Source organism: Cynocephalus volans, chromosome 12, assembly GCF_027409185.1.
Source record: "Cynocephalus volans isolate mCynVol1 chromosome 12, mCynVol1.pri, whole genome shotgun sequence".
NCBI classification, from domain to species: domain Eukaryota; kingdom Metazoa; phylum Chordata; class Mammalia; order Dermoptera; family Cynocephalidae; genus Cynocephalus; species Cynocephalus volans.
In genome coordinates, this window is record NC_084471.1 from 10,542,596 (window position 1) to 10,564,641 (window position 22,046).

A 22,046-nucleotide genomic window follows, 5' to 3' on the forward strand; every position below is an offset into this window, starting at 1 on the left:
CACACACACACACACACACACACACACACCCACACACCCACACACACACGCACGCATACTCTCTCTCTCTCTCAGTGCAATACAGGCACTGAGGATGGGAATTAACAGATACTAAACATTTTTAGTGCATACCAGGCTGTTTCATGCTTTGGGTAAATTTTCTTTTTTCTTTCTTTTTTTTTTTTTTTTAAAGATGACCAGTAAGGGGATCTTAACCCTTGACTTGGTGTTGTCCGCACCACGGTCTCCCGAGTGAGCTAACCGGCCATCCCTATATGGGATCCGAACCCACGGCCTTGGTGTTATCAGCACCGCACTCTCCCAAGTGAGCCACGGGCTGGCCCTTGGGTAAATTTTCTAATCTGATCCTCACAACTATGAGGAAGGATTGTTATTCTCATTTTACAACTGCAGAAGTAAACGCAGAGGGGCAAAGTAATGTGTCCAAGCTAGGATGTGGCAGAGCAAGAAACTCAGGTCTACCTGACTGCAGAGTCTTCATTTTACTGCTTGACAGAGATGGGACTGCCATAAGATATTTTAGAAACAGTGACTCAAAACCTGGTTCTTTAAAAAGAGTAAACAAGATAGACAAACCTCTGGTAAGACTGACAAAAAGAAGAGATGCAAATAAAATACTGAATGAAAAAGGAAAAATAACTACAGACATAATAAAGATTTAAGAATAGTAAAAACGGTAAAAAGAATATTAAAACAAATTACACATTAAAGAATTTGAAAATGCAAATGCCATGGATAATACACTAAAAAAGGCAAACTAAACATAATATACCATAATCAAGTAAGGTTTATCTTAGGAATGTAAGGATGATTCAACATCACAAAATCTATAATTTTAATTTATAATGTTTATGGGGCCAAGGAGGAAGAAATCATATATTATCAAAAAAATTTTTAAGTATTTGATAAAGCTAGATTCCTATTTGTGATTAAAATTCTCAGAAAACTAAGAATAGAAAGTATCTTACTTAATTAGTAAAATCTGTCTACCAGAAACCCACACAAAACATTTTATTTAGCAGAGAAACTTAACATGCATTCCCTGTAAGTCCTGGGCAAGTCAAGGATACTGACACTCACTCGCACCACTATTCAACATAGAATTGGAGGTCCTGACCACTGCAATAAGACAAGAAAAAGAAATGAAGAGATATAAGGGTTAGAAGGGACAAAACTACCAGTATTTAGAGATGATATAATTTTCATAGAAAACCCAGTAGAATCAAGAGAAAAACTATTAGAATAATAGAACTCAGCAAGATTGCCAGATATAAGAAAAACTTACAAAAATCAATAGGTTTCTTCTATTCCAACAATAATCAAAAATACTTCAATCCATGGTTGGTTGAATCCACTGATGCAGAAACCACAGATACAAAGAGAAGACTAATTGACTTGAGCATTCATGGATTTTGGTATCCGCTGCTCCTTGTGGATACCAAGGGACAGTGTGTGTGTATATATATTTCTGGTCTCACCATTCTTTTCCATTGGTCTATGTCAGTTCCTTCCTACCTCAGTACTCCAATTCTTATTACCATGGCTCTGTACTATGTCTTACTACATACTTTTAGAGGGCAGGAACAAAAACATTCACTATGACTGTCTTTGGGATAACAATGAGTTAGCATCCACATGAAGTAACTTGGATAGTTCTTTTTAAAGTGGATAGTTAAATTTAAAATGTTGAGGAATGAGATCTATAGCCTAATACTATTTATGTAAATAAAAACACACTACATAAAATAATATTACATGTTTTTCAAGCATGTCCAAGGACATATGCTGAACAAATGAGGGTGGCTGCCTATAAAAGTGGAGAGAAGGTGAAGGTAAAATTACAGGATCCTTCCACGGATTGATGATGGCAATGTACTGTGAACTGAGGTACAAAATCAGCTCTTTGCACTTGAGAGGCCCAAAAAAGCCAACTGACCAAATGAACAAAAACCACATCCAAGTCCTCCAGTTGGCCTGGTGCAGTTCAGGGTAGGTATCGGGTAGGTACAGGGGTTGGCCTGGATCATGGAGGGTTTTAACGGGATGCTGCAGGGTTCAGGCTTCATCCCATCAGAAACACGGTTCCTGGAAACTTTCCCACCATCTCCTAGTGCTCCTGACATCTCCCAAGTGCTGCAGGAGGCCACAGCCCACTGTCCTCTCACTTCCAAACTCTCCAAGCATCCAGCTCAAAGTTGATTCATGTTGCTGAGGACTGCCTGACTGGTTCACAGAAGTGCCTCTTGGATTCATACTCTGACTTTTGTCTTGAGATTGAAAAAGTAAGTAGGGAAGCTGGCCTGCCCTCACCCCCACCTACCTAGGAAATGAGGAGAGGTGGCAGTCCCCAGGGCCCAGCTTTCAGGAGGCTCAGTCTGAGCCACCCTGGTGAGAGCCAGCCATCTGCGTCACTACCAATTAAACAATGAAATATCGGTAGAAGAAAAAAAAATTGATTGCTCTCTGACTCCTGCAATCCAGCTGTGGAGAAGTGATATTACTCTCCGCTTTGGTCTTGGAGGGCCCTGCTTGACATTCAGGTCCTCAGCATTGGGCCGAGAACACTAGTTCCCACTCCCTCTGCTCCAGTGTCCAACGTGCCCATGTGATTCTCCACATCAAGCCTAACTTCAAGGCTCGCAGTGTAGATGGAAAATCAGATTTTAAAAAAAGGGTGTCATAGGTTCAGAGCCCGGGAAACAGACGCTGTCAGAAGGGAACATCATCCTCTACTCACGGCTGGCTCCCCACTCCCAGCAATCCTTTTCCTGGTTACTTACTGCTGCGCAGCACCTGAGGAGAGGGTTAATTTGAGCTGGCAGTAGTTTTTAGAAGCTGTCGCAGGCACACTGGCAAACAGGTTCTGATGTTATAAGACTTCTCACTGGGTGTTTCGTGAGTGCAACATCTCCTCATTTGATATCCTGCCTGGGTGGCACGGGCAGGGAGCAAGGGGCGGGGGGAGACTCAGAATGCCCCTCCATCTGCCATTCAACTTTAATTAAACTGCCAGCTTTTCAGATTCTCTTTCTGTGCTCCTTAATAACCATGAGATAACAAAAGAGACAAAAAGGGTTCCACTTTGCCCACGCACCCCTGGTGTTTGGGTGACCCAGAATATATACGGCACCACTGTGCAGGATCTCACAGAGCTGACTGCCACCTGGACATGTGCATCAGCCTGCCCTGCAGGCTCTCCCCAAATCACCATCCTCTCAGTCACCCTGGCCAGAAGCACCAGTCTATGAGCCTCCCCCTTTTCCCCACTGACCAAATCCCATCTCACAGTCACTGATTCCAGCAGGTCCTACCTCTCGGTGCACCTTCTCTGGGTGAACCCCTTTCTGTTCCCACTAGTACTGCTGCCCTAGTTCAGGCCCTCCTCATTTCTTACCAAACTTCTGGAATAGCCTCCTAACTTGTCTCTCCTGTTCTACCTCTGCCTTCCTTCACCCTCCACCGCAGGAATTCCCCTAAATCAACAGACTGATGAACCAGTGAGTCCCACAGCCCTCAAGAGAGGTCCAAACTCCGTGACTCAGCATCTGAAGGGTCTTCTGATTGGCCCCTCTCCTCCCCTCCAGCTTCATCTTGGGCCACATCTCAACTCTGCCCCTTGTTTTCAGCTGCACAGAACCTTAACACAGGGCTTCTCTACTATAGTACTAATGATCTTCTAGGGCTGGGTAATTCTTTGTTGTGGGGGGGCTGTCCTGTACATTGTAGGATGTTGAGTAGCCCCCTGGATTCTAACTGCTAGATGCCAGCAGCACCACCCTCAATCATGACAACCAAAAATCTCTCTAGACATTGATAAATGTCTCCTGGGGGCAAAATTGTTCACCCCCCCCAATCTTGAGAACCATGTACATATCAGGCAGTTTCAAGTCCTTTCATTTCCACCCCTTCCCAAACATCTATGCACCTTTCAAGACTCTGCCACAAATTTCCTGAACTTCTCTCCACCCAATAATGTTAACCACTCCTTGCTTCCTGCCCACTTTGTATTCCAGGCAAATAACAGAGCTCTTTGACACATTATTGCAATGTCTGCTACATGTCTCTTTCCCTTACTAGGCTGTGGGTCCCGGATGGAGGGGACCATCTGACTTTTTTCAGAATCCCCACCTTTATCACAGAGCTCAAAACAAGTCAGTTCTCTTTCTCTATGTTTGTGGAGTAAATGTATAAATGCAGGGAGTTTCAAGTCTATTGTTTTATCTGTTGGGTGCAGGTCTAGCTTTGCAGTTTTCTCCTTTATTTCATTAATGACAAGTCACTGGGGTGAATTAAAAAAAAAAAAAGAATGCTGAGCAAGACTCCTGGTTAGACTGTTTTGCTGGAAGGCAGAGTTGAAGTTCTTCCTCAAAGGTGCAGAGAAGAGACAAGAAGTTAGTACATTTGGGGACTGTTGTTTGAATGACAGCTCAAAGGTCTGGTCTCTACCTGCACTCCACCCACCCAAGATCTCAAAGGAGCAGCCAGCCATGACTGAGGACAGTACTTAACCAAAGGGTAGAAGTCCCACACAAGGAAAGCCAGGCCGGGAGGCAGGGCCACCCCCTTGCAAGTGTCTTCGTGCAAATGACAAAAATTTGCCCTCCCTATGATGACTATAAGGCCAGGAAGTAGAGCATGAGATGCATGTCAGCCCCACAAAGCCCCTCAGCGCTGCCCACACATAGGGCATAAGCTGCACTACTATGCTTGGCCCCTATAGTCAAAGACATTCCAGACTCACAGAACCTCAGAACTAGGAGGAAACAGACAGCACTTAGCCCAGCCTTGAGGTTAAAGTTACCCAGGTGGCTCTTGGGAGAGCTGCGACTAAAGCGTGGGCTTCTGACCCCAGTCCTGAGCTTTTTTACAACACTAAGCTGTCACTCCCAGACAATATGGACATGCACACTCTGGGGACAGATCTACTGTAGCTAGGACTCCAGGCCTCTTTTGGTTACATAAAACCAGGATGCAAACTGAGACGCATGCGTAGAGAGAGACAATACCATCTGCCCCCTTCCTAGCTCTGGAACTCTAGGCTAGAGCATGTGTGGCTGCTGTTGCCTGCAAAGATCCCAAACTCTACTCCTTCCTCAACTAGCTCCCATAGAGTGAAAATGTAAAAGGTCACAGGCCAAGCCGGCTGGCCTCAGAGGCATGCTGGTGACAGTCACTTCTTCTGGAAGAAGGGAAAGGAGCCCCCTGCAACTTTTCACCTACCATGCCTGCCGTGCCTAGCTCCCAGGGCTGCTGGAAGGTTCAGACGAGATTGTGATCATACCTATGGAATCCCAGGAAGATGCTAAGTAGTCAAGAGGAGTTATTAAACTTGCTTGCTACAAGGCAAATGGGGCTAACTCCTCATGCCATAGGCCCTGAGGTCCCTCAGAGTGGGAGCACACAGGTCAAGCTGCTGCCTCCCACAAGGGCCATCCGTCTGGCAGCCCAGGGGAGTTACTTTGTCTGGGATCGGGGGGCAGTCCTTCCCCTTCCCCTGGAGGGCAATACTGAGCCTGACCAGTCTCCAGCTATGAAATTCCCAACTGTGGAATCTCCCCAAAGAGAAGACTCAAGATCTATAGGGTAGCGACTGTCAAACTTCAGAACATAAAGAATCACCTGGCAGCAGGGGTGGGGATACTCCTGTTGAAAATGCAGATTCCATGGCTCCATCCTCGAAGATGTGGACTCATCAGGCCTTGAAAATACATTTCAATAATACCCCTCATCCTCCCGTCCTCCTGTCCCAGATGACTTCAGTGCAGGTAGGTGGGAGATGAACCATACCTTGAGTGAAGGCTGGTGTCTGGGAGCAGAAAGTCTCACTGGCTGTGAAGCCTTGAGTAAGTCATTTACCAAGCCTCATTTTGAGGTGGGGAGGTGACACTGAAATAACCCAGGTGGGATGGTGGGCACGGTGCTTGGCCAGTTGTAAGCGCTGGGTCCAGTCTGTGTGTGCCCTCCTCTCCCCTCAGAGGTGAGAACCAGGACAAAGGGCCTTTGCTCCAGGAGAGGGGGTTGAGAAGGAAGGAGGCGGCTGGCATGGGGCCCAACAGGCTCCCGGGGGCCCGCCAGCCACCGCCACAGACATCAAGGAGGAGTTGTTGCTCCTCTGCTGAACTGCCGTGCCCAGCAGGCCAAGCCCAGAGTGGTGATTACAGCCTAGGCAACACTACACTCCAGAAAGGTCAAAACTTGAACTAACTGAGGGTAAGGGCAGCCCAATTAAGAAAGAGTCGGCATGATGCACTGTTCATCAAGCAGGGCTGGGCGTCTACACCCGCACATCAAACAGTCACGACACGCTGCTTAGAAAACCACTGCCAAGAGAAAGTAGCCCGAGGAGGCTCTGGGGAACCAGCTTGTCTTCTTATAACTGGCACAGCTGTTACTGGAGCACAGAAAGGTGCTGCTGGAGTGTGGAAACAACCCGTCTCTGGGCGGGCGGGTAATAAGACTCTGGGCACATTGCAAAGACTTTCTTTGGTGTGAACCACTGAACAGCAAAGTTCTACCTTAAGCTTCCCACTGATGTACCCTGTAGTAAAAGAGGAAAGATAGCCAAGGAGAGGAGGTCTGCAAAGCTGCCTGAGGGAGGGGCTCATGCTGCAGGAGCCCCCCAGAACCCTGCCTGCCCCCCACCCTGGCCCCCCTTGCTTCCTCCCATCCTGGACTGTAGATTTGTAGATTTGTTCTGCTAAATCCCCACAGTCCAAAGGTGTATTGCAGTGGGGAAAGCATAGACTTTGGAGTCAGAATAAGTTACTTAACCCCTCTGAATTTCATCTGTGATGTGAGCCTACCTCATGGTTCTCACGAGGGTGAGAAGATATGCGATAATGCCCAGATAAAATCTTGTGTGGTGCCTGCTGCAGGTGGCCCAGCTCTGCCCTTCCTCTCTGACAGTGCCTGGCACACAAGAGGTGCTCAGTGTCAGCTTGATGGGAAATTGGCTTACGCTGATTGTTCTTCCCTCTTGGCCAATGGGTCCCATGACACAACCCTAATCATGTCATTTCCCTGCCCAAACACTCTGGCTCTCGACTGCTCACAGAATAAAGCTGAAGGCCCCCAGACTGGTTGAAGATCCTCCATGTGCTTCCAACTCAAAGATGCATTCTCCCACTCCTTCCTTGACAATAAGCTCACACCACAGGAGATTGCACTATGTCCTCCAAACACAGCCAGGAGGCTCAGCCCTGCACCTTAACTGTGCTGTCACTGCCCTAGCCCTCGGCGATGGGAACACTCTCTGTTGAGATCCCTGTTTCACTCTTCCTGAAGCTGTCCCAGAATCATTCACTGTCTCCAGTCCCCAGTGCAGTGTGAGCCCTCTCCAGGATGCATGTCTGCTCAGGCCTGTGTCTGTCTAAACACAGGGGGGAATCTCCCCCATGTATCCACAAGGGGTGGGGGTTGGAGACCTGTCATTCCTTCCTGCCCAGAGCCAACATGCATTAAATGTTCTGAACAGAACACCTCCAGAGTAGGGGGATTCCCTTTGAGAGCTGAGGACATAGTTGGGGCCTGATCCCTGGCCCACCAAGAAGGCAGAGACCAGAATGTGGACTCCAACAGGGTCCCCTCCCTGCCTGGAGGCCAGGCTGCCGTCACCCACCAGCAGGGCATCACTGCTTTGTCAGCTGAGGCTTCCCAGCTGTCTGTAGCCATGTTACGTTGTTTTAGGCTCACTAATTAGATATTATTAGACACCAGTCTCCCTCGATGCACTGGCAGTGGCTGGAGCCCAATTCTGCCCAGCCAGGCTGCTTCCTCTCCCAGACCCCTTGACCTCAGCACGGGGCTCTGCTCCAGACTCTGCAGGTCATGTCTCCCTGCTGCATCCACTGGGACTCACTCTCTGTTGATCTGATCCCATGAGGCCACTACTCTTCACACCCATACCCTGGACAAGGTTGCGTGAAGGGGAACATACAAAGGATATCCAACCTGGCTCTCCAGAGAAAGAGGACAGACAGTACCCACATGAGCAAGGTCAACTAATTCAGCCATGAAGAACCATATGTGACCCGCCGGGGAGGAGGCATATCAAGTCTTCGTAAGATTCTAGGCCAGCTTTTCCTTGCCCCACGGCATGCTTCTGGGATGACTTCCCCTGTACTAAGTTGGTGTTAATTAGTGAAAATTATCTAATGCAAGCTCATTTTAACATTAGCTTAAAGCCAAACATAATTAGGAAGATAAATCAGCTGTTAAAAAAAATCCGATGAAGATACACAAATGATTTTTAGGATCATCTGCTGGTGTCGGTTACTGGTTACTGGCCTTGAGCTCTCAGCACTATGCAACACACAGGCAGGGCAAGGCAGGACTCAAGTACCTGCCCAGGTATTTCTTGGCTGATCCATCAGGGTCAGACAACTGGAGCTGGCAGTTTGCCTGGGAGGTTCTGAGAAGCAGTAAGGATAACTTCGTGGCCATTGCCAGGTGATGTCACCTGGGAGGGCTTTTCTAGAGAGGCACGTCAAGAGTGTAGAAGGGGTGTGGTTGGGGAAGATGGTGAGAAGGGCATGCGTGTGATGAGAACAGTGTGAGCCCACACGCCCACGTCCCCAGCCTCTCACACAGCCAACCGACTGCCTGCCTTTCCCCTCCACAAATGGCTGGTTCAGCCATCAATTCCCAGGAAGCCTCTGTTCCCTGGCACTCAGGCCAACCCTGCAAGCCTGAGACTCACCTCAGTTCTCATCTCGCTTCTCTATTTACCAGTAGTAAGACATTATCCTCTCTGAACCTCCGTTTCCTCATCTGTATATGGAAAGTTGCTGGACTGTTGTAAAAGTTCAATGAAATAGTATATTCTAAAAGGGCTGGCAAGGGCCAGCCAGTGGCTCACTTGGGAGAGCGTGTTGCTGACAACACTAAGTCAAGGGTTAAGATCCCCTTACCGGTCATCTTTAAAAAAAAATAATAATAAAATAAAATAAAATAAAATAAATAAATAAAAGGGCTGGCATGTGTCTAGCACTTAAATGCTCAATAAATAATACGTATAACACCACCACTACACTCTATTTTCTTTTTGTCTCTCTGTTAGACTTTTTTTTGCTGGCTGGGACAGGGATCAAATCCTGGACCTGGGTGTTATCACCACTATGCTCTAACCAGCCAGTTCCTCCACTCAACTTAGGGCAGGAGTCCCCATTTTTTTCATCTGTAAATTTCTGGTACCTGGCACATAGTAAGTTCTCAGTAAAACACATCGAGCGAATGCGCAGAAGTGAAGAATCTCCAGGCAGCAGTCTGGGAACCCTCCAGGGAGGGGGAGTTAAGGACACTCACAGGCTGTCCTTAAAGACCCATGGAAAGGTAAAGAGTCCTGGTCCCCACTTCTACTGCATCATCTCCTGCCTCACTGCAAAAAAAAAAAAAAAAAAAAAGAACACCCATGTGCCCAGCCAGTACAGTGAGGAACCCAACAGAATGATGACTGGCGTACAAGCTATGCCAGGGATGAGTTTACAGATTATTGGAAACCTGGACCAGAGAGACTAATAATTGGAAAAGCCATAGGCTATCTTCCAGTGCTAAGATTCTGAGATCATTAACAAGTCCACAGACCATGGATTTCAAAGAAAGGAAAATGGGAGAAGGCAGCAGCTCCAGCCTGGGCTGACTGGTCATGGCACCTGGGGTACTGAGGTGTGGTGGGCTGCGGGAAGGGCAGGGATCCCTAGGGTGGCTCAGTCTGGGGAGGCTCAGGACAGCGCCAGGAGCAGAGGCAGGCAGTCAGCCAGGACCCAGCCCTGGGCTGGTTTGCTCTCTGCCTGGCTCCTTGCACCACCACCACCACCCCCAGATCAGATTGGAAGCTTATCCCAGAACAGGCTCTGCTTTGTGCCTTGTAAGAAAGGGGAGGAGGACCTGGCCACCAGCCAAGGTGAGGCAGCATCTCAGGGGGTAAGAACTGGAGGGACTGGGAGTTGGTAGGCTGGGAATCCCCTCAAGGTCTCAGCCTATCTGGGACAGGCAAGTCCCAAGGGGCCATTAGCTACCTACATCCAACTTCCTTGTGTTGCCTACACTAATGTCACCCAACAGAAAGAATCCTCCTGTCTCCCACTCAGCACAGCTCGATCTGAGCAGAAGCAGTTGGATACCGGTCTGTCTCCAGAACTAGTCTGCGAGCCTCCCGCAGCTTGGCTGGTGACGTATACACTTTGAATGTTTCTGGAAATTTTAGAAGGAAGATATGGCCCCAGAGGGCAAACCCCAAGGGTAACCTGCATTTGTAGCAGAAAGATACAACCTTGGACTCAGACCTGGGTGGAATCCCAGCTAGCCTCTTATGAGTTCTAGGAACTTATACTTTTCCTGAGCCTCAGGGAAATACCACTTAGCTTGCAGAGTGCTGAGGACTGAATTAATTAAAGGAAATAACACGCATGGCACCTATCTCCTCTCTCAACAATGTTAGCCATTTTTAAGAGAAATCCCTTTTATCTGCATACATCACTCACCTTTTTCAAAGTGCTTTCTCATAGTCTTGCTTTAGATTCTCAGAAAAATCTTGTGAAAGTAAGCAAGAAGGCAAGGATTATCCCCATTTTACAGATGCATAAATGAAGGCCCAAAGACAAATGATTTGCCCAAGGTCACCTGGTGAGCAAGGAAAGCAACTGCCAGAACAAGAGTGACTCTCAGGCTCCTGGCTCCAGCCATGGCCTCCCTCCCCTGGCAGTGGTCTGGGCCTTCTGAGACCTCTGCCCAAAAAACCTGGCTTTGCTGCCATGAAACTGAAAGGTCATGAAGAAGTTTACTGAGGCCCCACCTTCTACTGTTGAACTCTCTTGGGAAATATCCATCCTAAGACTTTCAGGGACCCAACGTGTCAGATTTCAGATGAGTCAACCCTGCCCTCCCTCTTCTCCAAAGAGGGAAACACAGCCCAAGGCCATGGTTACTCCTTGGTTAATGCTCAGCACCATCCCACCACTCCCAGTCTAGTGGGGCCTCTTCTCCCAATGAAATCTTTAGGTCTCTAGAAGGAAAGAACTTGGGGAGGCTTTCCAGACTGTCCTGGGGCTCTTTGGGCTGGGCCTGTGCAGACAGTTAGGCCCTTCTGGATGACTGCATGCGGGGAACACCCTCAGGGGCTCCCTGGCTGAGGAAAAGCCTCTGCACCTTCCTATCTTATCCCTGTCTGCGCAGGGCAGATCCTGGAGAAGAACCTGGACTGAGCATTCGTTGCCATGGCCTCCCACAGACAGCTGCCCTCACCAGCCGGCGTCACCAAGTCCAGGGCTACAGATAAATGCGAGGACAGGAGCAGAGGAGGAAACAGGAAACGCTCCTGCACAAGGCCTCCAGCCCCAACAATGAGACGTAACTCCCAACTATCCTAACTCTGATCCCCTGGGTGGTGCACCCTAACCTCCTGGAAGGAAATTCAGCCATAATCCCCTCCTCTGCTCTGCAAAAAGAGAAGGCAGAGGTTATTTTCCAGGACAATTAACATTTATACAGTACTTTTTAGTATCCTCAGCTTTCATGCACGGTTTCTCTCTTACTTTTAAAACCATCCAGAAACCTAGATTTTATCTTTCCCCGTTTATTGGTCAGGTGTCTCAGAGAAGGAGGTGATTTGCCCAAAGGAACACACCTTGCACACGGCCAGTACAGGACAGAAACCAAAACCTTTCAACTCCAGAGTCTATCTTCTTCTGTCCTTGACATAAAGCGGGGTCTCCGTTGCTCAGGAATTCCAGCCCCTGGGCTCAGTCACTGAGCATAAAAGGGAGACTCAGAACCCAATAGCCACAGTGCCCAGGGTTTGCCAAGGATGCCTGGACAGGCTGGGGCAAGATCTGGGAAGGTCTGTGAGGTGCTTATTCACTGGAACTGCAGCTGTGCCATTTGTCACCAGCCTTAATGTGACAAGGATTCTGGAACTACCCAGTGCGTCTGAAACAAAGCTCATGTGGAACGGTCACTGGTGGAAGGGTAGAGGGTTAGGAGAGGGGACAGTGTGTGTGGCCTGTGGATTCTTGGGCTGCACTGAGAGGCCTCCTCTTTCTCCGTGCACATAAACCTTCTAAAAGGCAGCTCATAAACGCCAAGATAAAGTCAACTGTCCCTCTGAGATGGAAGGGGAGGAGAATGAGGAAAGGAGAGAGGGAGGAAGGTATTAAGCGCAAGTCAAGAATTGGGACCAGCTCTCGAACGAGGTGGTAAGGTGGCTAATGAATGTGTTGTCTGACTTTGAGAATTCATAAACCAGGAACACCTAAAAAAACTATATGTGTGAACTGTTTGTTTTTTTGTTTTTAGCATCTGCTTCATCTCTGTATCTCAATGCCCAGCACCGTACCTGGCACAGAGAAGTTGCTTGGAACAATTTGCTGGCTGTTGCTGAATGAGGGAACTGTTGATTGGGGTTAGTGGGGAAAGATGCTGGTTCTACTCGGGGCAAAGGCTGCCATCTGCAAAGCTGAGCCTCATGGTGAGGTGAGCTGGTGACTACAAGACTTTACTGCACCCCCAGGCATCTGCATCCCAGCTGTCCACCACACCTTCCCATCAGCTGCCCAGACCTCTAACCAAGGCTGTTAACCTCAGCCAACCACACCTGCTGCTCTACAGCCTTTCCTCAAATTCCTCTGACTCACCCCTTTCTCTAGGCCCCAATCCTCCAATTTAGAGTATTCTTCTCTCTGCAGCCAGACAGCTTGTTGCAATTGGGGATTAAAGGAGCCCCCTGGGTAACATGCAATTCAACAGGGACATCTCCAGATACTTGCTTCCCTGGAGGGATAGGTGGCCAATAGAAAACAGTTTTCAATTCTTTAAACAGATCATGAACCACCTGTGATAGTCGGGACACTCCTGGGGCTCCGGAAAGGAGACTGAGAGGCATAAGACAGAGTCTCTGCTCTTCCAAAGCTCCCAATCCAGGAGGAGAAAATGAGCTCTCTCCCCCAAAGCAAGCTGTGTGGAACCTTTGGATTGAAAATTTGATAAAATGCCAAGGAAGAGGTGGCTTCTCAGCCAGACCTTGAAGAAAAGGGGACAAACCCATCAACAGGCAGAGATGGGGTAGGGACCAGCCTGGTTACCTGCCTCCCTCTTTCTCCAATCAACCAGGCAGGCCTATTCCACTAACCACAAGAGGCATAAAAAGGAGCAGCTCCTGGTTAACAATGGCTACCCCCTCCAGCAGCCTCCCTCTCCTGGGTTGTTTATAATCTTCGTGGCGTCATTGATAATCCTGATCCAGGACCTGGGGATACTGGGAAATCTCCTTGTCCTTGGCCTAAAAACAAATCATCTCACCCTTTGGATCTCAGAGGGCTCCTCTGTGAAATGAAGACAAAACCCTGCCTTACACAGTTGTTGAGGATCCAAGGACACTGGGCAATTTACGGGACACTAAGAGCTGAGTAGCTGGTGGATTTTGGGTCTGGGGTCCGGGAAGGCAGAGGTTGAGTGTCAATCTTTGAGGCTGGGGGCTGGAAAGTTTTCCTCTGTTTCTGAAGCACAAGGCAATATTCTCTACACCCACCAAGCAGCCTCAAAAATGGATGTTGCCGGCACAAGGACGGGTGAACAGCTTGGTGCCATCTCATCTTCCTGCTGTGTTCAGACATGCCTTTAGACAGGTCTTCGGCATCAAAGGGCCTTCCCTAACCCGGTTTAGGGGCTGGGCTAGTGTCCCCTCCACCCGCCACACCCTCTGTCAAGCATTCATCATACCCTGTTACAGTGATGAATTAGCAGACTATTAGGCTGTTTAAGAACGGAGGTGTGTTTTATAAGTCTTTTTTCTGCTAAAGTATGCTTAGCATGCAGTAGACCTCCAAACATTTGTCCAGTGACCAAAAGGATGCACAATCCTTCCTAGTTGCCAGCCCATCCAGATTGCAGTTGTTGGGTCCTCTTACTCTGGCTTTGCATATAAAAAACAAGAGCTTCCTAGTTCACACACAGGCTTGCTGTAAGTCTGCTCCCTGGCAGTTACAATGAGCCAAGCAGCCCAAGCATCAGCAACTTCCCCTGGTCATCTTTGCTAGTATGGCACAGGCCAGGCACTCATTTCTGGGTCCCTACAGGCACCCTCTCCACCTGTAGTTTAACACTAAAATACGCAGATCACTCACGGGAGAAAAAACAGCAGAAAAACACCCCACCCTACAAGTAAACACAGCCAAATGTTTGAATGCTGGTTACCCAGCAAAGCTTGGGAAAGGCTTTCTGCTATTTGCAGAGGCCCGGAAAGCTGACAGTTTAGACTTAACTCCTCAAAGGCCTTTCTCCCATTCCACATGGCCCTACCTCTACACCTGCTGGGCTGTTTCCTCACTGGCCACCACCCCCTACCCCTCCTCCCCAATCACATTTTCAAAGTATCCCCTAATTAGGTTCCTTTCTCCATATCCCTGAGGACTGGGTATGACAACCCTCAGTGGTCTGTGACTAGGGGCAAGTCACAGCAGGTCCCTCTGAGCCTTAGCTTCCTGTTTGTCGTTCAGGAACAAAAACAAATAGCACGCCACAAGGTTACTCTCAGGATTAAATGAAATAAAATATAAAACTGCAAAAAAAAAAAAAAAAAGCAAAAAGTTGGATGTATGCATGTCCTGTGCCTCACCTCCATAGGTTACCCACATCTCTACACATAAACCTTCTCATGGCTTGCCCCAGTGGCCTCATAGCAGCCAGACTCTCACTGGAAACAAAGGAAACTCCCTCCCTTGGGGTGAAAAGGAAGGAGGAAGGATTTAATTTAATGGCCATGGAAGGTTGTTTGCCAGTTGGACAAGCTGGGGTGGGGGTGGGGAGACAGGCAGTGCCCTGTACCAGAAGGTGTAGCCTTCAGGGCAGAAGCTAGAGATCTGGGTCTTTCTATAACCAACTACATGACCTTTGGGCAAGCCTTTTTCCTTCTCTGTGCCTCAGTTTCCTGAGAAGCAGGGTCAACCTCTGTCCTTCCTACTTCACAGGATCTTTAAGAAGAAGGTGCTGTTTAGACATGAGGGACAGTGATTAAGGGTGGGGGCCCAGAAAGCCTGGAAGTTGAGTGGTCATAGCCAGGGTCAGAAGCTGCTGCCTTCATGGGGGGTGGTCACCCACCCTGGACCCATTTTTAGGACCCCCACACCAGGTCTCACACAGTACTCAGCTCCCACCATGACAGCTCTTTTCTCCTGCCAATCAAACCTCCTTGCTTTTTTGGAGCAAAAATCTCTCTCTACTGCTCCAGGATCTCTTCCTGAGAAACTAACTGTTCAGTTACTTCTCTCTCCCCTTCCAACTCTGCAATACACCTCCCTCAGGAAGCCTTCTCAAATTAAGCACAACCAAGCCTTTAAAACTTTTCCTTCCAGCAGAGCCCCAGCATTTGAGTAAACTCTTGGAGGGCAAAGGCTGCAGCTTGTATCTTTCTTATGACTAGTGCTGGCACACAGTAGGCACTCAGGAAATAACTGGTTAAATCTATACATGTTGAATTGGTTCACAATTGTTCAAGTTTCTGTTGTTAAATATTTAAAGAGTTAAGAACATCCCACTATGCAGGAGAGTCCTGTCATCTCACATGGGTCTATAAGCCCCAATGGCCAGGGGCCCTGTCTCTCCCTTCTTGTAAGAAGGGTACACAACTCATACTCCTGGCTGTGACCAGGCTAGCTCCATTCAAACTCCTTGCTTAATCCTACTGCACCACAGCTTCAGTGGGGTAGGGTAGAACAGCGGTTAAGAGCAAGGGCTTTGGTGTTTGGATCCTGGCTTAGCCATATTAGCTATGTCACCTTAGGCAAGATAGTTAACTGTTCTGAATCCAGATTTTTTTTTCTCCAAAAATCAGGAAAATACCTATCTCACCCAGTTGTTGTGAAAAGCAAATGAGAAAATGCAGGTAGGTTATTAGCACAGTGGCTGGCACATCTTAAGTACTAAATAAATTGAGGCTCTGTTAGTATTTCATCATGAGACCTGACCCCTGACCCCAGCTGCAGCCTGCTGCCCAGTGTTTCCGCCCACTTCCCTCTCCCCTCCTCTGTGTTCAATCTCGCCTTTTTCTCTGCAGAATGCAATATACAAAGAAAGCTCAGTCACACCAGGAGGAATTACTCAGGGGTAGGGGAGAGGGTAGGGGGTAGAAATATGGACAGTGAAAAGTTAACCCTTACTTCTGGCAGCCAATCTTGCCAACTACCTAGATCACCCTTTCCAGGAAGAGAAGCCCCAACACTGGTCTTTCTAGCTTAATCCTCCTTCTCAGGCTTGTTCAGCCTCCAGGGAAAACAGGACTCCAAACACACTTGTTGAGTTGAATTTGAATGGTGAACCCAAGCTACTCCTGTTCTATATTCCAAATTGGGCAACAAAGGCTGCTGGTGTTTCTTAAATCTCAGTGTAGGGGATCCGGATTTAGCAAATAAAAATACAGGAAGCTCCATTAAATTTGAATTTCAGATAAACAATGAATAACTTCTCAGTATGAGTATGTCTCATGCAATATTGGGGATAAACTAATATTAAAGTTATTTGTTTATTTGAAATTCAAATTTAACGGGGCATACCATATTGGATCTGGAAATTCTACCCAGGTACTCCTATCCAAAGGCAGGGAGTAAAGATTAAGTCCTCCCCCTGCTCCACAACCTGCTGGCCCCACCAGTATTCTATCCAGCCACCCTGGAAACAGCCCTTCCCTTCAATTCCTGAACAGAGCAGACATGCTAAGTAGGAGTTTTTTTCCAGAGCTGCTGAGTCCAGTAACTTGCCTCGTCAAAGTGCCCAGTACAGTGCCAGGCACACAGTATGCATTCCAAATACATCCCCTCATTCATTTCAGGCTGCCTGAGCTCTAGTCCTGGGCTCAGGAAGGGTGTGAATGTGAGGTGACCAGACCAGCTTTGACTCTGGGGTGGTAGGTCACTACCCCCCAGTTTCTGGGCTTGTTTTGAAGATCAAATGAGAAAATGGCCAGGGATATGTTTTGTAAATCTCTGGGCCGCACACAGGTTACTATCAAGACCTTTGAGTGGCCCATTTTACCACAGGGCCTCACAGCCCCCACTCTTCCCTAGGGACAGGGACAGGACAGGGAAATAGAAGTACAGGGCAGAGAAAGCCAGCGCCTCTGGACACTGTAATAACGATGACTAGCATGTGTCCAGCACCTTGTAATTTGCCAAGCACTTTACCCCCATCCTCTCTAGAGGCCTCACCACTGCCCCTCGAGGTCAGGGCGGGTAGGAGCTCATTTTCCAGAGGGTGGCCTGGACGGCCTGCCCCAGGCCCTACCTTGGAGGTGAGGCCTGGGCCAAGGCGCTGGGGGTGGGGTCCCCCAGGGTGGGTTCCCCAGGGGTTGGGGGGCGAGGACGGGGCCTACCTTCTGAGCCTGTTGGATCATCTGCCTGACCACCTGCTTGAGGTGTGGTGCCTTCTCCTCTTTGGGGGGGTGGGTGAAGAGGGTGACGCGGCTCACACCGCGGTAGAAGCCAGTGTCTGTCCAGCCCAAGTCCAGCGGGGGCACCTCGGTGTCGGAGCGGTCGGGCCAGTAGGCCAGGGACCCGTCGGGCTCGGCCGGGGCCTGCGCCGGCGCCTTGGCCTTGGCCTTGCTCTTGCCCCGGGCGGCGGCGGCTGCGGCGGCGTCCTCGAAGGGGCTCCAGGCGGCGCGGAGAGCCTGGCGCTCCTGGCTGGAGAGGAAGTCGCGCAGCCGCTCCTTGTCGACCCGCTCACGGTAGGCCTGCTCGCCGCCGCCCAGCAGCGCCTCCAGCGCGGCCCGCCGCCGCTCGCAGTAGTAGAAGGCGGCCTGCGCCTCGGTCACCTTCTCGTTCACGTGCGCCTCGTCTAGGCAGCTCAGCTGCGACTCGGCCATGGTGCCCGGCCGCGAGGTCCCGCCGCCGCAGCTGCAGCCGCGGAGGGCCGCGGCGCCGCACCTGGCCGCCAGGTTGGCCCCGGCCCGCCCCGGGACCGCGCGCCGGCCAATCCGCGCAGGCCCGAGCGCGGGCGCGGCCGTCGGGCGGGCGGGGAGGGGCCACCGCGCCCACCGCCTCTCGGCGCGCCCGGACTAAGCGGCTTGCCCGGAGGCCACCGTGAGGCCTGGGCCTGCGGGGCCCGGCCGGGGCCAGGAGCCCCAGAGTGGAAAGAAACTTGGAGAGGGGCCGTAGTTAGAGCCACGTGCAGCCTTTGGCCCACGTCCGTCTCCCGGCCCCGACCCTCAGGTGCAGGAAAGGTCGACCGCCTGACCCTTCCTGCCGCCTGCCCTCGCCAGACACGTCGCAGGTGCGCCTGCATTTTCCTCCCTGCAGGTGGGACCCAGAGCATTTGTCCTGGCTGGGGCGCCGCTGGGCCGCGCAGCTGACCCCTCCCCGGTTGAGGGCCTGGGGGGCCCTGCTGCTGGACAGGATTGTGACGACAGAGGAGGGGGCGGCAGAGAAGGGGGCGGATGGTGTGCCAAAGCCAAATGCTAATGAAATCGCTGGCTCCCCGCCCACGAGTCCCAGTTCTGAGATCAGAGGCCTCCAGGGGCTGTCAATCCAACATCTTCACTATAAAAATTAAAAAAAAAAAAGCCATCCAAACCCAGAATGGATGTAAGCAGCAGTGGAATTTCCCCATTTTAATCTGAAGTGGGGTGTGTGTGTGTGTTGGGCAAGATCGGCTGCCAGAGGCTTGACTACCATATTAATGATTCAAAATATATGTTTGAGTTCAAGGAAGAAAGCCACACGTGCACACACACACATCTCCAGCAGCAGCAGCAGCTCTGCTGTTTCCCATTGGATTACATACAATCTTTAGTCATTAACATATTATTTTGTTCATGCACTGCTGTACAATTTGATTCTCCACATTCAAAATATTTTCAGATCATAGCGGCAAAGGTTCACATTCCTCTCATTTTAGAGTATAGCATCTTAGAGCTGGAAGGAGCTTTAGAAAATAGTCCAACCCCCTCATTTTGCAGATGAGGAAATTGAGGCCTAGAAACATGTGCTTTGCCCAAGAGAGGCAGAGCATGGGAACTGCTAGGTTCTCTATGTCTCGGAGGTCTTTCCCCTACATCACAGCCACCTTTGCCCTTTCTCCTTTTCTTGTGAAACCATAGGTTATTGGGGACCCGGTTTTAACCCCAGGAGATTTGAAGAGGGCTTCTTCTAATGGTCTGGGAAAATGAGGGTACGATTTTCAAATATCTGCAATTTTTTTGACAATAGTCAGTTCCGGCATCTTGTCAGCCCAAAGATTGGAGATGGTGGGCATTGAGTTGACTGTCATTTCACCTGTCCTTTTGCCACTCTTGGGAGTTGGAATGCTTCACTCCTGCTAACACTCTACTGTGAAGTACAGACAAATTACATCTTTAGATGGGACAGAATTTAGTTTGTTTCCTAATGACTTGAGGCCCTACACAATGCCAGGCCCTGTGCCCTGGGGACACAGAGGAGCTCATGGCAGTAGGAGGGACAGATAATCAAATGAAGCAGGGGAGAAAATGAATGTGATGAAAGAGCTTTAATAAAAGAAGTCAGAAATGCTCTGGGAGCAAATTCACTCAACAAATATTTACTTAATGCCCACTATGTGCCTAGCACACAATTCGTGCTCAGTGCATATTTCTTAAAGACAAGAATGAATTGGGGCCAAGAGAAAGGTATGTGCAGGAGCTGTGGGGACTATGAAGGAAGAAGCAATTAATCTGCTCAATGCGGTGTGGATAAGAAGGGCTTTGCCCAGCAGGAAGGGATTTTTGGGTGGAGCCTAAAAGTAAGAGAAGAATTCAACGGAGGGAATTCAAAGGAGGCCAATAGACATTTCTTAAAAGAAGACATGCAAATAGCCAACAGGTACATGAAAAAAATGCTCATTAAGGAAATGCAAATCAGAACTTCATTGAGATATTATTTCACCCCAGTTAGACTGGCCATGATCAAAAAGACAGAGAATAACAAATGCTGGGAGGATGTGGAGAAAGGGGACCCCTCCTACACTGTTGGTGGGACTGTAAATTAGTGCAGCCGTTATGGAAAACAGTGTGGAGTTTCCTCAAACAACTACGGATAGAATTGTCATGTGATCCAGCAATCCCACTTCTGGGTATATACCCAAAGGGATGAAAAGCATCATGTCTAAGGGATACCTGGACTCCCATGTTCATCGCAGCTCTATTTACAATAGCTAAGATATGGAACCCACCTAAATGTCCATCAACAGATGACTAGATAAGGAAAATGTGACATATATACACAATGGAATACTAGTCAGCCATAAAAAAGAGTGAAATTCTGCCATTTGCAGCAGTATGGGTGAGCTTGGAGAAAATTATAAGTAGAATAAGCCAGGCACACAGAGAAATACCACATGTCCTCGCTCATAAGTGGGAGGTAATAAATAAATAAATAAATAAGAAAGAAAGAAACAACAATCATAATAATACGTTGAATTTTCAGAAGGAGAGAACAAAACTGTGGTTTCTAGAGCTGGGGAAAGGTGGGGGTGGGGGGATACGAAGAAATGGGTTAATGGACACAAAACAGCTAGTTAGGAAAAATAAGTTCTATTGATGTACAGTCAAGCTAAGCACCTATAATAACAATAATTTACTGCATGTTATCAAGTGACCAGAAGAGAGATCACATGTCCTCAACCCAAAGAAATGTTTTGTAATGATGAATATGCTAGTTATCCTGACTTGATTATTGCACATTGTGCACAGGTATTGATACTCAACTCTGTACCCCACAAATACATACAATCAATTACGTTTCAATAAAAATAAATAAATAATAAAAAGTTTACATGGAGAAAAAAAGGGGAGTGATAGAAGGGAGTGAGGACATTCCAGGTGGAGGGAGTTGAGATTGGGTACAGTCAGAGCATCATGCTGGTATCAGGCACATGTGGGTTCAGTTCAAGATACTTAACCTTTCAGAGCCTTAGTGTCCTCATCTGTAAAATGGGATAATAATGCTGACCTCTCCTTACCTCCCAGATTATTGTAGGGATTAAATGAAAGCACATATTTGATTTAATATCTGATGTCTGACTGGTAGAAAGTGGTTTGCAACAGTGCTTCTAAAACTTTACTGTGAGGGCCGAGCCTGTGGCGCACTCGGGAGAGTGCGGTGCAGGGAGCGCAGCGACGCTCCCGCCGCGGGTTCGGATCCTATATAGGAATGGCCGGTGCACTCACTGGCTGAGTGCCGGTCACGAAAAAGACAAAAAATAAATAAAATAAAAATAAAATAAATAAAACTTTGCTGTGAGTAGCAATCACCTGGAAGTGGGGGTCTTGTTAAAATGCAGATTCTGATTCAGTAAATCTGGGGTGAGGCCTGAGATTCTGCATTTCTAACAAGCTCCCAGGTAATGCTGGTAGTGCTGGTCCATAGATCCAACTTTGCATGACAAGAATTTTAGAGACTGGTAAATGGATAAATATGTGCGAACTTGCATGTCAGAGTCCTGGAATAGAACCCAGCTTTCCCAGTATTAGCTGTGTATCCCTGGGAAAGTTATTTCTTCTTTCTGGTCCTTGATTTCATTATCAGTGAAATAGGAGCAATAATAAGTTCTAACTCACAGGGCTGTTCGAGAAGGGAAACAAGTTAATAGATATACACTGCTTAGTGAGCAGGATGTCTGGCGCAGGTCTCAGCCAGTAGAGGGTAGCTGGTGTTAAAGTGTGGGAAGATGGGACTGGAAAGAAAGGGTCATTGAGGCCAAATTGTGGGGACCTTGACTTCAGATCTTATTCTGTAGCTAAAGGGGAGCCACTGAAGGTTAAGAGACTGATGTGATGATAAAAAAAAAAAAAGCAGCAATTACTATGTGCAAAGCACTGTGCTAAATATTTTATGTATTCTGTAAATGAACCAGGTAATCCTGTTAGAAAAATTATCATCCTCATTTCATAGGTGAGAAAACTGAAGCACAGAGTTCAGTAGTTCACTCTAGGTCACCTAGCTAGTAAGTAGAAGGGCCAGAATTCAAACCCAGACCATTTGACTCCAGAGCCTGCCTAAACTACCCACTTTGCATACTGCCTCAGTTGA

At 48.5% G+C, this 22,046-nt stretch overlaps 1 protein-coding gene across 1 annotated transcript in view; it reads right to left on the reverse strand.

Moving 5' to 3' along the window:
- The window catches only part of FAM83F (family with sequence similarity 83 member F), a 29,682-nt gene extending 11,816 nt beyond the window's left edge, over positions 1 to 17,866 (reverse strand). Inside the window, exon 1 of the mRNA XM_063076404.1 lies at positions 17,378 to 17,866. Coding sequence (XP_062932474.1) covers positions 17,378 to 17,866 — 489 coding nt within the window. The remainder of the gene's footprint in view (positions 1 to 17,377) is intronic.
- Positions 17,867 to 22,046: the final 4,180 nt, after the last annotated feature.